The sequence below is a fragment of the Clarias gariepinus genome, chromosome 14 (assembly GCF_024256425.1).
Source record: "Clarias gariepinus isolate MV-2021 ecotype Netherlands chromosome 14, CGAR_prim_01v2, whole genome shotgun sequence".
In the NCBI taxonomy this organism is placed as follows: Eukaryota; Metazoa; Chordata; class Actinopteri; order Siluriformes; family Clariidae; genus Clarias; species Clarias gariepinus.
In genome coordinates this window covers 14,947,389-14,962,481 of record NC_071113.1, presented here as the reverse complement: position 1 = coordinate 14,962,481, position 15,093 = coordinate 14,947,389, and the positions used below count along the sequence as shown (strand labels likewise).

Below are 15,093 nucleotides of genomic sequence, written 5' to 3'. Positions count from 1 at the left end.
CTTTTTTCCTTTACTTAAGTTTTCACAATCGGAGTGTGGCGTAGAATGAGACGAATAAAAACGGGTGCTTCTCATTTAACAGAGTCATTTGAGATGGATGAGGGGAAGAAAATAATTTCTTGTAAGTGAGCCATATGTTTACTTTTTGATATTAAGGCGTCTAAGCTTTTTCCTCAAGTGCTTCTTTAGTATGTTGGATAGAAAAACTGATTATCAACATATATAAACATGTTCACAAAGAATAATAAATACATATGTGATTATCAAAACATTTTAAAATTTATCAAATTGACTTTTTATGTTTGTTTTCTTTGTGTTTGTGTGTGTGTGTGTGTGTGTGTGTGTGTACGCCCCTGAGGTAAACGATGGGGATGATGGCCAATTACAAAGCTCCCTCCTGTGTTTCTGGCAGCGGGTCTCTTTATCAGACTTCAGTGTGATGGGCCCAAGCCCAGATATTTTCTGTGAGTGAACATCGCCTCTACAGCCAGCTGTCACTGTGCAATGATAAATATGTCTAAATGCTTACTGGTTGAATGCATCTTCATTATATTTCAGAAACATGTAGCTTAGGTCATGGCTTGAAGGCCTCAGAAGGCTGTCACAGTTGAAGTATAAAGTAGAAATCCTTAGCCTATTCTGTTCTGCACCGGTGTGTTTCTGTGTTCTTCTTTTATTTCCCATACAGATCTGGCTCTGATGTCCAGCATGTCTCCGGTCTTTGCAGGGTGACAGGGAGGAGGCCCCTGGACAGTGCTCTCTGAGGAGGCCACAGCTGGCCTCAGGTAATTGCTGCCTGAACAGGTCCATGGAAAACGAGATTGGTCATACTGTCAAGCCAATTGACTTGAGCATTTTCAAATGATCCTTCTGGACATATGAGGCCAGGCCAGGTCATTCCCAGCATGCAGGTGTGCGATGTAAAATATGAAAGACCTCAAAGTCCATTTGAATCAAATCATCAGGAAATAGTAACGCAAATCCGCAATGGCGCTGTCTTAAGTTTTATATGTGTGTGTGTGTGTGTGTGTGTGTGTAGCAAGCAAGTCCATGGAACATTTCAACAATTCATGGGACGGTGGGTGCAGAGACCAAAGAGAAAAAGGGTTTAATTGCAGCTTTTGTCTCCATCTGTTGGTTGGAAGGCATATGGCCTTAAATCTTATCTATTATACTTTTTTTTTTTTTTTTACTTTTTTAATTTAAATAACATTCCTGCTTTACCTATTTCAATGGTCAACATATGGTCACTAAAGTAAATTTAAGAATTGGTGGGTGCTTTCGTTTTTTATTACTATATCAAGACAAATCTTTTACGAACCATCTGACTTGCGGTAAGTCATACCTCAGATTCTTTAGATATCAGCCACAATACAACCCACCATACTAATAGACGCACACACATAGCTTGTACTATAGAAAGTGTGTCTATTCCCCGATAAGTGAGAAAAAAGAATAAATTCGTTAAATCCAGCCGAAACAATCTGGTAACCATTAAACCAGAAAAAGCCCAAATAAGTAATCGAAGTCTACCTCTAAAGTTTGGACTTCTCAACATTAGATCCCTTACGCTAAACCAACCGTCTGCTAGCTGCATAGAGTCGTCACTCAGGGTTCACTCTATTGAGACTGTGTCTGTTCCCCGAGCTAAAAACAAATTTAGAAAGACTCAGAAAGTCTGTTTTAGTAATTTAATTAGTATAAAGACCACAAACTTGGATCAGACTGAATGCGCAGCCGGCACCTCTGATCTGAAGCTTGGACTGTTAAATATTAGATCTCTCGCATCTAAAGCAGTTATAGTTAATGAAATTATCACAGATCAGGAGTTTGATATACTCTGTTTAACAGAAACCTGGATTAAACAGGACGAGTATGTAGCTCTAAATGAAGCTAGTCCTCCTGGATACAGCTACATACACCAGCCTCGGTTAACTGGTAGAGGAGGAGGCGTCGCAGTTATTCACAATGATAATTTGACTATTGTACAAAAACACGGACACAAATTTAATTCATTTGAAATTCTTTATAGTAACATAAGTGTATTTAACTATATTAAGTCAGCTCAGTCGATCCCGCTAATTGTCATTTACAGACCTCCAGGGCCGTACTCGGAATTTCTTAGTGAATTTGCAGATTTCCTCTCAAACCTAGTCATTTCTGTAGACAAAGTGTTAATTGCTGGAGATTTTAATATTCATTTTGAAAACCCAGAAGACCCTCTGAGAACTGCATTTATGTCTATACTGGACTCGGTAGGAGTAAATCAGTGTGTAGTAGGACCCACTCATAAAGCAGGTCACACTTTAGATTTAATAATATTATTTGGACTAAGTATAAGAAATTTATTCACAATACCACTATCTGAAGTTATCTCAGATCACTATCTTGTCTCATTGCAAGTGTGTCACAATAATAATGTACGCACAGCGCCGCGCTACCGTATGAAACGTACATTCACATCAACTACCAAACAGAGTTTTATCAGTAATCTCCCAGAGTTCCCAACTTCGATTAGATCACCGTCTGACCCCACAGAACTCGATCAGGCGACTGAATATTTAGAGTCGACATTTCGCTATACCCTAGATAATGTAGCTCCAGTCAAAAGAAAAATTATTAGAGATAAAAAACTTGCTCCCTGGTATAACGATCACACGCGCACTTTAAAACAGACCGCTCGGAAATTAGAACGTAAATGGCGTCAAACTAAATTACTAGTATTTCAAATAGCATGGAAGGAGAGCATCCTGAACTATAGAAAAGCTCTTAGTGTAGCTAGATCAACATATCTCTCCACTCTTATAGAAGAAAATAAAAATAATCCTAGATTCTTATTTAATGCTGTAGCCAAATTAACCAGAAATAAGACCACTGCAGAAATCTCCACAACAACATCATGCAATAGTGAGGACTTCATGAACTTTTTTAATAATAAAATTGTAAATATTAGGCATAAAATTGAGGTTTTGAAACCGAACAATGTAATTGATGCAGATGTTAATCTAGCCATGTCAGACCAGAACCTAGAATACTTTACTCCCCTTGAAGAGAATGAACTAATTTCACTCATCTCTTCTTCAAATTCATCAACCTGTATATTAGATCCTGTACCGACACATTTTCTTAAACAGATAGTACCAGCAATAATAGAACCCCTGTTGAGAATAATTAATTCTTCACTCAGCATTGGATATGTTCCAAAATCTTTTAAATTAGCAGTTATCAAACCAATAATTAAGAAACCTGACCTCGACCCCTGTCAGCTGTCCAGTTACAGACCAATATCAAACCTCCCCTTTATCTCTAAGATCCTGGAAAAGATAGTATACATAGGATAGTATACATAGGATATATATACATAGGAATATATACATAGGAATGGCATACATGAACTGTATCAGTCAGGATTTAGGCCTCATCACAGTACAGAGACGGCGCTCGTTAAAGTAGTAAATGACATTCTATTGGCCTCTGATCAGGGTTGTGTAACTATGCTTGTATTACTTGACCTCAGTGCAGCTTTTGACACTGTTGATCACGCTATTCTTCTTCACAGATTAGAAAATGTAGTGGGAATTAAGGGTACAGCCCTCTCCTGGCTCAGATCCTATCTGACCCATCGTTATCAGTATGTAGACTTAAATGGTGATTATTCTGCATGTTCTCTAGTGGAGTTTGGCGTTCCGCAGGGTTCAGTTTTAGGTCCACTGCTTTTTTCCCTTTACATGCTTCCTCTGGGCAACATAATCCGTAAGCATGGTATTAGTTTCCATTGTTATGCTGATGATACACAGTTATATGTCTCAGCAAAACCTGATGAGAAAAAACAGCTTACTAAAATTGAGCAATGTGTGCAGGACATAAGAAATTGGATGCTAACTAACTTCCTTCTGCTAAATCCGGATAAGACAGAAGATCTAGTCATAGGACCGCATACAGCTAGGAGTAAAATTTTAGATCATACCGTAACTTTAGATGGCCTTTCTGTTCCATCAAATGCAACAGTGAAAGACCTTGGTGTGATTATTGATTCCAGCCTTTCATTTGAAGCACATGTAGATAATATTACCAGGATAGCATTCTTTCACCTCAGAAATATTGCCAGAATAAGAAATTTATTGTCGCTAAACGACGCAGAAAAACTAGTTCATGCTTTTATCACCTCTAGGTTGGACTATTGTAATGCCTTACTGTCTGGTTGTTCAGCTAGATGCATAAATAAGCTTCAGCTAGTCCAAAATGCAGCAGCGAGAGTCCTCACCAGAACCAGAAGATATGAGCACATCACCCCTATCTTATCTTCACTCCATTGGCTCCCTGTGAAATTTCGCATTGATTTTAAAATACTACTCTTGACATATAAAGCATTAAATGGTCTCGCGCCGCAGTACCTGAGCGAACTGCTAGTGTCTTACGATCCGCCACGCCTACTTCGATCAAAGGATGCAGGCTGCTTGTCAGTACCGCGTATTATGAAAAATACAGCTGGGGGCAGAGCTTTTTCTTACAAAGCCCCAAAGTTATGGAATAGTCTTCCAAATAGTGTTCGGGACTCAGACACAGTCTCAGTGTTTAAGTCCAGGCTAAAAACCTATTTATTTAGCCGAGCATTTTTATAAATAGATTTGCCATAGGTAAAGGAGCAGATCTGGGGGACTCATGGACGTAGAGTATTATGGTAAACTGGTATGTTTGGATGCTGTCTTCCTCACTCTCATTGATCACTCAGGTTTGCTGACGGTGAGGTGATTGTTTGCTTTACATGTCAGGAAGCCCTCATGTTTGTGTTTCCTTCTGGCTCCTCCCTTTTAGTTATGCTGTCATAGTTAGTCCTGCCGGAGTCTCTGCTTGCACGCTATAGTTAATATACATTCACATTATACATTGTGTGACTGTGACCATACCTAACTGCCATCTCTCCTCTTCTTCTCTTTCCCCCCCTCTTTCTTTTTCCTCTCTCCTCCTGTCCCCCCCTTTCACTCTTTCTCTCTCTCTCTGTCGAGCTACACATGTCGTTCCTGAGCTGCCAGTGATCCAGACTCCCTCTGCCCTCCGGACCTGTCTGACCCATCCTGGTGCCCCGCTTCTGGCTGAAGATCTCGTCACACATGGATGCCCCGTGTGTCTCTCTGGGATGCGTCTGGTGTCTGGGAATGATTCTCTCTACCTAGAAAATGGTTCTGGCCTTGACTGGTGTTGGCAACTGTTTCTCTGGGGACTTGACAGTTCGATAGTTCATGACTGGAACTTCTTACAAGTCTACCTGGGTCTTCAATAACTACCTGGACTCCATATTAACATCAATTAACATCAGCTATTATAGCTGAACTGCCTCCCACCCTACACACTGTATAAATGCAGATCATTTACTGCTTTTTGTTTCACCCAAATGAGGATGGGTTCCCTGTTGAGTCTGGTTCCTCTCAAGGTTTCTTCCTCTTACCATCTCAGGGAGTTTTTCCTTGCCACTGTCGCCCTCGGCTTGCTCACCAGGGACAAACTGACCATTTTGATTCATACAAATTCACATTTCATACAAACCTAAATAATTCTTTTGACTATGTAAAGCTGCTTTGCGGCAATGAAAATTGCTAAAAGCGCTATACAAATAAAATTGAATTGAATTGAATTGAAATCTGGCTATCTAGGAAAAGGTTGACACATGGCCTTTACGTAATGTATTCCCTCTTTTTCAGATATAATTGAGAGATGTTGTGTGCAAAGTTTCATCTGATCCATTTGCTAAATTCAAAAGCCCACAGGAAATGATGCAAAATGCAAAGAAAAGTAATGCTCTAAGAATAGATTATTGGCATGCAACACCACTTGTTCATGAGAAATAAACCCTACTCATAACCATATTTGCTATACCTAATATGAAAAAAATGCTAAGAACAAGAGATGATTATTATGACAGTGAGTAACAAAGGGGTACTGAAATAGCACTACATTAATTACATTATAATAATAACTGTTGTTATACATGGTTTCTTTTAATACTTAAGTATTTTAAAAATTAAAGAAAAAACTGAACATGAAGACAGAAAGGGCTTGATTGATAGCTTAAGAAATTCCATTCAGAAGTCAGATAATTTTTTTAAGTTGGCAATTTATTGTTCAACAGTTGGACATAAATACAATATTCACAAGGCAGGAAACAGATCATTTAAAATCAAGAAACATATTAGTCATTTAAAATCAAGTGCACTTCAATATATAAAGTGTTTGTAATAAGCTGTATATTTTGCTTTGTGGAGTGAGTACTTAAATCAAAAATATATAACCAGTCTTAATAGTAAGGCTTTATGGTGGGATGGCAGGACAGCTTGTGTGTCCTTCTCCCTCTTCTACAGTGTATTGTTCCTTAGAGGTTTGTTAGTTTGGGCCTTTAACATAAATTGAACTAAACACTTAAATTGAACTGCCTCACTATGAACATGTGTCTCAATCTGAACAATGATTTGGCAGTGTGAATATGTGTGCCAAACCCATCTGAAAAACACATCCAAGATAAGTTATTTTATAACATTATTATTACACACTATTACAATAGAATGGTAGGGTCTCTCGTTTGTTATAATACAATCATTCTGGAACAATAAACGAAGCATGAAAAACACATAACTAGTGTGTATACACATACGTTGGGGTAGATGTTTGCTTATGTAAGACAGGACAGCTTCTAAAATGTATAAAAGTACAGACAATACACAACATTGTTACACTTGTGCTGATCAGGATATATCATATTAACCATATTAACTTTAATCAAATTCTTCAGCAGTGCAGACCACAGGTAAGACAATCAATCAGATAGGCTCATTAAATATAGCATAGCATTTAGTAGTTTGGTTTACAACAACCATCTCCGGAGGCATCCTTATAAGTACAAAATACCATTATAGTAGACATAGTAGGACATTTAAAAATATATATCAAGCAGCATCACAATCAATTTTGATATTATTAAGCCATACAGTAGTTCATTACCAGCTTCAAGCAATTAAAATACATTTTATATGAAATATTATTAAATGACCATTTTATTTTGTAACAACCACAGGCGTTTGCCCAAGGGCAAGTGGCAGTGTATCTCTCCACTAATGCATTTACTTAGATGAGTACTAGATCTGTGGCTCACAGGCAAGAAACGGCACATCTGTACCCTTTATGTCCATTGAATAGGTGACCTTCCTACAGTACTTTGTACTTTCCACAAATTTCTTGTGGTGAATGATAAATTTCTTTAATGTAACAATGTTAAATAATTTAAGGATTTACTTAATAATAACCTCTAATAAGTAATACCTGCTCAGCATCCACATTAATACATATTATAGTGTAACATACTGTATAATAGTATATAGCATATTTCTTATGATGGCAGACAGGTTTCAGTATCTACAGTAGATTAGGTTTTAAAAAGCCTAGGTCTCCAGAATACAATATAGGAATGTTTAAGGTAAGTACGTTCTTATTACATTTTATTCTTTTGCCATTTAAAATAGGCATTATGGTAACTGGTGTAGAAAACTAAATAGATGGTGTTGATGCTTTGAGGTAGCCTGTGACAGTGTTAGCTTTGAAGACAGACTTTCACCCTCTCATGTAACATAAGGATTTTTTAAGAAAACATGACAGTAATAATACAAAATTGATTAATTAATTGATAGCAATAATAATAATAATAATAATAATAATAATAATAATAATAATAATAATAATACATTGACTGTAGTTTAAAAGATTTTAAGAAAAGTAAATCTTCAAAATAATAACTAAAGATCGAGAGCAGGGGTATTAAGGTAAAAGTTTGTCCAGGTTTGGCCACATAGCTATGTTTAGAAAATTGTCCTTTGGTTGTCATTTCATAATAAAGTGAATAACTTTTTAGAATAAAGTTAGTACAGAATACAATTTTGTAAATGCATTCACTTAAAATGCCTGCCTTGCTTTATGGAAAAAGAAAAATCAAGTACACACTCGTCTTTTAAAAAAGAAAAACCCTTTAAAAATTCCATCTGCTCATTTCTCTCCCAATAGAACAAAGATGTAAATGGGAAATTTCCTAGCTTAATGTCTTTACCACTATGGCTAACATCTGGTTTAGTGAGCTGCCATAAAGTTGGAAAACACACAACCAATTAACAGCGACAAAATGCATTTTGTATTGTTTTGACAAAGTGCTCAGTTCACCCTGCTTAAATCCATTACTGGTCTAAACAGTGATACCCCTGTTGTTGATAACCCCTGCTCTGGATGATCTGTATAACTGTATTATTAATTTTTCATTCTTGTAAATAGAATAATTATTAATCCTTATGAATATGTTAACATGATATAAATCATGGCTACAATAAGTTGGATATTAGTTTGCAAACACATACTGTAGTAATAACATACAGTTTATAATACATTCATATATGTCAACAACTAACTATTTATATACATGTACATATATCTGCATTGCATATAAATATAAAAATTGGAGTAATTGGATTTTTTTAAATGCTGTGTGGTTTCATGTGGTCTAGCTTTATAGTGGGTTCTAAGTGATATATGAGTCTCCTTCATCATTACAAAATGCAGGAAATACCTGTGGGCTTTACAGGTGACAAGTGAGCTTCACTCAGTTGATTCATGATTCTTAGATCTTTTTTGTGCTCTTGGTCCAATTGGAATTCAAAATCTGTTAGTCCCCGTTTGTAATTCTACTCTAAACATCAAGGCTATAAGGAAGCCCCAATGATGAAACTGACTTAAAGCAATTCTTTAAAATACAGTATATGTGCTGGTAATGCCCTGTATAAAGCATGGCTTAACCTTGTATTAGTTGCATGAAAGGGTAATAAATAATAATTACATAAGCAAGCACATAAATATGCTGATTTGAATGGTTCAGTTTCACTGTAATCTTAAAAAGTATACGGATTTAGGTGGTAAATTGACATGTCAGATCTATTTGATTTTCATGTTGCTACTATATGCATTATGGCCAGTGCTTTTATTTTATGTGTTGGCTGAATGGTGTTTACATCACATGTGTAACTTAAGTACAAAAAAGCAATGCTGACCTGAAAAACAACCTTTGGATACCCTGTCAGTGTTTGAACGTTCATTTAGTGAGCACTGATGCAAATATCTGTCAGCAGAATCAGATACAACCAGATGAATCAATATTCTACTCTTAATTCTAAATGTGATCTTGGTGCTTTTTTCCACAGAGGTCTGTGTACACTCTGTGTCATTTGAAATTCCTCCATATATAACTATATACAAAATGGAATGGGATCGATCACTGTGAAAAATCTGGCAGTGGGAGACTATGGCATGACTGTGCTCTAAATTACACCATTGTAAGCAGACTGGGCTAAAGAGCTCCAAAGATGTTAGACATACAAACAGATGGCAGCAAGAGTGTTTTACACTCCACATGTAAATGGAATATACTGTAATATTTCATATAAGTCCTATAATATATTGCAAAATATAAATATATTGTAAAATTTACAATTTTTTTAAAATCTTTTGCATGTGGCTACATACATCACTGTAGGAAATGAAATAAAATAGGCAGAGGAGCAGGATATTTATCATATCGAATGCAAGTTTTGTAGACCAACATACTGTGAAAGTGTATGTGTTCAATTAGTACTCTATATTATTAATTTGTGTGTGTGTGTGTGTGTGTGTGTAAGAAAGAAAAAGAGACAGAGAAAAAGAGATGGGGGGCGGGGTGATAGCCTAGTGAAATATTTTCACAAGACCAATCTCTGGTGCCAGAGGAGTAATAGATGGGTTGTTTATCATTTAGTCTTCAGCTTGCCTTCTTTGACCAGCTTCTCATTGAGTTGGCACAGCTGGCGCAGGAAACCATCATTGGGCCCAATTTCTCTCCTGTGCCTTACTGCTGCCGTCGCCACTCGCACATCCATTTTATGGTACAGCATGAGGTAAGCAATGACCATAGTCGGGGAACGGCTGTAGCCTTCTCGGCAGTGAACATACACTTTTCCTAAAGTTAGACCAGAGGGAAGGAGGCAGCTAAGCATACACAATATTTACCTGAACACAGCATCATCATAATACAACTTAATAGGTTTATAAGTTTTTTCATCACACACTCTTTCTCTCTCACACACATGTATATTGTATACGTGTTCATTATCGGCCACTTCCTATCCCTGCAACTTCTCTCAAACGCGAAAAAGAATCTGTTTATTTTGCAGATTTTTGCAGAGCATATGAAACTTAGTCTCTGTCTCTTCCACCCCTCCCCCATTCATCCCTTTTGCATCTTTTCCCCAAGGGATATATGTACTATGCATGTTTAAAGCAAAGTATAAATTATTACACTTTTTGTGTCTTGAGCATTGGGTGTGTAAGGATGTGTTAGGGATGTGTGTACATGATGTAAATACTGTAAATGTTGTAAAACTGCCACTTTAAATACAACCAATGCATACATTTAAAACAGACTTAAATCTGTTCCATGAGAGATCTCAGATACAGCTTAGTAAACTTTGGGAGCCTTAATAAATTTCGTCAAAATGTGGTTTTTAACCATCTTTATAGAATTAAAAATTGAAATAATAATGATTTAATGCTGCTGACTTTCTTCTGAAGTCTTGCAAAAAAAGGTATGAGAGAAATGAGCTAGTAGAATGAGTTGATTTGCATATTGCACATTATACAGCCATTGGAGTTTAGTCCAGCAATCTGTAGACAATTTTCCAAAATGTAAATGCACATGGTTTAAATCTTATCACGGCACAATAAAAATACAAGAACCATAAAATAATCAAGTGTAAAACGCTTCTGTCGTGATCTTATTACCAGTGACCATCCACTGACTATAACCTTTCTCATATGTTATTCCAAACCTGACCAGATGTTCTCTCCAGTGGAAAATCAATGCATGTCTTGTGCTCTGACACTCCCTGGTCTCATTAAAATTCAGTGACTAAGTCTGTTTACAGAATGTCACCAAACAGTCTCTGAACGCAACTGTCACAAATGTGAGCAGCAAAACAGGGCAAGGGTATAACAAACAATGCAAGATTCCTGTGTTTCTGCTCAAATGGCTCAGTTAAAAGATTTGTGTCCTGTAAGAATGCTGATGCTTCATAACTATTCTTCTGGTCATGTATGACATAATATCCATGCGATTACACATAAGGTAAAAGGAATGAATGAATGAATAAATGAATGAATATTTTTTCCAACCAAAAATACCAGTTACAGAAAAATGTTTGCATGTAAGTTATTGCATGTAAGTTTTTTTTTTTTAAGTGGTTCAGATGGAAAAAGAATCTGCAGACAAAATAGTGCTTAGAAAAATGTAGTGTTGTTTTTTTAATGATGTTGTTTTAGACATTTTTGCTCACAAAGTATATTATACCCAAGATTAGTGACGTACCTTTTCCATTTGCATGTGCCAAAGCCTTATCGATAAAGTCGGCCCCTTCCTCAAAGAAGGCACTGAGGTTAAACTGTTCCGTGTCATTGGCCTTTATGCCATGGTATGTGATCCCACTTCCTGCATAGAACTCTGCGTTGGTGTTCACATGCATAAAGGAGTTGCCCTCTGCTGTGTTGAGTATGTGTGTAATGCCGAGCCGCTGGAGACGCATCACATTCTGGGCCACAAATCTGATGAGCAGAAGGAGAACTCACATGAGCCTCGCTTACCCATAGGAATGAGGACCGTGTTGACATTGTTAGCCTTAACATCTGTCAGCCCTGCGCTTTGAAGAATAAAACAACTGAAAAAATATTTTATTTTCCCCTCTCACTAACTGGACTACATTAAATATGAATAACGTTTACATCTTCCTTTTTTCATCACAGGCACATGCACATTAATACTTTATAATAATTTATGTAATGGTGTTCTAACGGTTCTGTAATGGTGCTCTTACTGCTTAGGGTTCTTGGCATACTATAAAATCTGGATAGTTTAGAAAAAGCTTCTTCGACTTTCACTATTTGCTATGCTTAGCTGGAACCTGACAAGAATGAACTGTGGAGTCACTTTTAGACAGCAGAGATGTCAATCCATGTTACTGAACTTCAGGGGATGGCAGTGTTCTAAACCACTACAGACACAGCAACGGGATCTTGGCTGCTGCCCAAAGGCATATAAAGAGCCACAAGCTTTGAGCACCATGCCCAAATTAGGGCTTTCAGGGAAAGAAAGGAAGCTAGAGAAGAGAAAGAGTCACAAGCAGAGTGGGGTGCTCGGTCATCATGTTGTTACATTGTTTCTGTTCTGCTCTAGCACCTACAACACTTTCATCTTCATCTGCACCCAGTCTACGCTTTTTTATATCTCTCTCATATTTTCTATCATATCCTATAAAGGAACATAATGCAGTACAAGTAGTTACATAAGTGGCAATGTAAACATAAATGTGGGAATAATTACCTATTAACATTTTATTAAAAAATGAAAATTTTCTTCCATACAAAACAACTTAAAATGGTCTCATTTGCTTAGCACAAGTATAAGCACCATATTACACATGATTCGCTTAAGCAGCAAATATCTTTTAACACAACTTACAAATACTACAAAAAATGGCATAACCTCCTATTAAAACCTAACCTAAGTGCAGGAGTTATAAAATCACCATGATGCTAATGTGTAAAGCCTGTGAATGCCCCAAAACCCATCACTCATATTTTCTCATTGAACTAATCTATCCATCTGAAGCTCCATGAGAGTGCAGTCATATGTCTTATTGGCTTGCTGTGCTTCCTCACCCTCCGCTCTCTGCAGCCTCTACACATACATTATTAATGGAATCCTCACAAAAAGGTAAACAATACCTGGCACCTTACACGATACCGTTTTTACTGTATTTTTATTTTATGTTTACTGACAGAGGGCTGCGAGTTCAAATTATTATTTAGACATGAATTGTTTTGCATGATCAAAAGGTAAGCATGGAAGTAGACTTAAGATGATATTTACAATCTAATATGCTTTAGATCCCTTGTTTCTACTAAATTCAAAGGTTAGGAAATAGCCTGTGCTACATTGAAGGATTAGATGCCACATTGATTGACATTTGTGTGTAGGTCTTTTGTAGCCTAGTTCTATGTAAAATGTTTTGATTCAAAATGCATAAATTACAGTACATAGTACAATTTCCACCAAATGCTTAAATTAATACTCCCTTACTTTAGGTTGTTTATATATTAACTGAATACAAGAACACTAAACATTTAATAAAGATTGTTATGTGCACTGATGATTTCCTTCTTTAGGACCAAACCTCTTCTAAGCTGATGCTAATAGAGGAATGTTTTTAAACAATCCCTCCAAGAGCCTGGGTTGTGTAAGCTCTGGCTCTGTTGCATCTTCTATTTTTAGTGTTAAAGCTATCTTTGGTTCAAAGTAAAATAAATAAAAAAATCATTTCTAAAAATCAATTTTAAAAATGACTACAGATCCAAGCTTTTGGGCCACCCTGTCTAATTTAACAAAATCCATTAACATTACGTTTTACAGTTTGAATATGATCAGCAATGTTGTCTTCCCAGGACAGGTTTTTGCTCTGTTTGTATTTTCCCAAACATTTTTGCTTGTTTGGGTCCTGAAGATTTCCATTAGTCTCATGTCTTCTCAGGGGGTCAGAAACCCAACCTTCCCCCATCTTTATGCACTGTAATCTCTTTGCCTCTTAGCACTGGATGTACTGTACATTTAATATATTGATTTTGGCTAGCTGGGGCAGATAATAATACATAAAATGACCAGCCTTGAATCTATTCATATTTTTTGAGGGGGAAAATTACACAATACACCACTTCTGGTCTGAGGATACCTCTACCAGCAGGTGTGTGTAATCTGTTATGACAGAAAATAAGGTATGGTCATAATGTGAAATAGAATTAACTTGGTATTTATTTCTACTTGTAAAAAATAAATGAAAATAAGGTGTAGGCTATAGCAGATGCATCAATAGTAAATCCATTTTTATTATTCTGAGAAAATAACCCCTGTACATAAAGGTATAAGTTGATTTTTATTTTCATGTTTCTGTTTTAAATAAACAAACAAACTACCGAGTATTTTTTTTTTGGGGGGGAGGCAGAAAACAAGAGACAATGCAATTATTCTTATAAATAGTGGAGCCACTCTTATTTTACTCTTTCCATCCCAAAAGAAGAAAATGTGTCAATTAACCTAGAAGATTAGAGCAGTGATTTAACTCGTTGAGTGCCTTGCTTGAGGACTGATTGTGAACGGTTATCTAAATGCATTTGTTATGTTTCGATGGACAAGATTAGGTTGAGCCGATAAAGCACGGTCCACCTGGCAGTGTAATCTACTGCAACGAATGTAAACACAGGTAAAGTGTCGCTGATAAGAACAGAACAATAGGCCGCCATAACTTACGCATTACCGATGTAAATCCTAGGAAACACCTCGTTGAAATGTTGAGCTGGTAAACTGTAGAAGCCGCTGCCGTCTGACAAAAGCTCGTTGAGCTGCTGCACGGTAGCCTCGCCTTGTGGCACGCGCACTTCCGCGGCTAGCTTAGCGGGGCTTTGGTGCTGCTTCTTCATCTTTTCTAGACGCCTTTCAAGCCAAACAAGTGTCAGATCCGGCTTTTCAGTTTTCCATTGTGCTGCATTTTATCTTCACTGGTGGTGGTGTTTGCGCTCGGTGGCTTCTTTGTTTGTAAAGACACACCCTGATTCGCCCGAGGCGCTTAGAGACTCCGGAGAGACAAAGTGGAAGACAAACGCCGATAGGGACACGCGCGCCGATGAACGAGTCTACGAGCGCGCCATTAAAGGGGCCACTCTGTCACGAGCGCCAGTCACACACACCGGCACGTATAGACGTGTGACGAATTAAAGGAAAACCAGTGCAATATCTACTAAATGGGTCCACGTGTCAACACAAACAATACAAAGTTATTCCGACTGATCACCTTCATACTGTGATGAAAGATCTCTATCCTGATAAAAATGATCTCTTCAAGGGTGACAGTGTCCTCTCATCCCCAGGGTACTAGTGCTTTGATGAGGATGAAAATGCTGTAAATCATAAGCTGTGCTATGACCTTCACAGTA

At 37.2% G+C, this 15,093-nt stretch overlaps 1 protein-coding gene across 1 annotated transcript; it reads right to left on the bottom strand.

Moving 5' to 3' along the window:
• Nucleotides 1-6,095: 6,095 nt before the first annotated feature.
• Nucleotides 6,096-14,818, bottom strand: dusp3a (dual specificity phosphatase 3a). The gene is made up of 3 exons (XM_053512330.1): nucleotides 14,411-14,818; nucleotides 11,423-11,655; nucleotides 6,096-10,018 (listed from the first exon to the last, which is right to left on the bottom strand). The coding sequence occupies exons 1-3, from the start codon at nucleotides 14,578-14,580 to the stop codon at nucleotides 9,810-9,812; spliced, it is 612 nt and encodes a 203-aa protein (XP_053368305.1). The 5' UTR covers nucleotides 14,581-14,818; the 3' UTR covers nucleotides 6,096-9,809.
• Nucleotides 14,819-15,093: the final 275 nt, after the last annotated feature.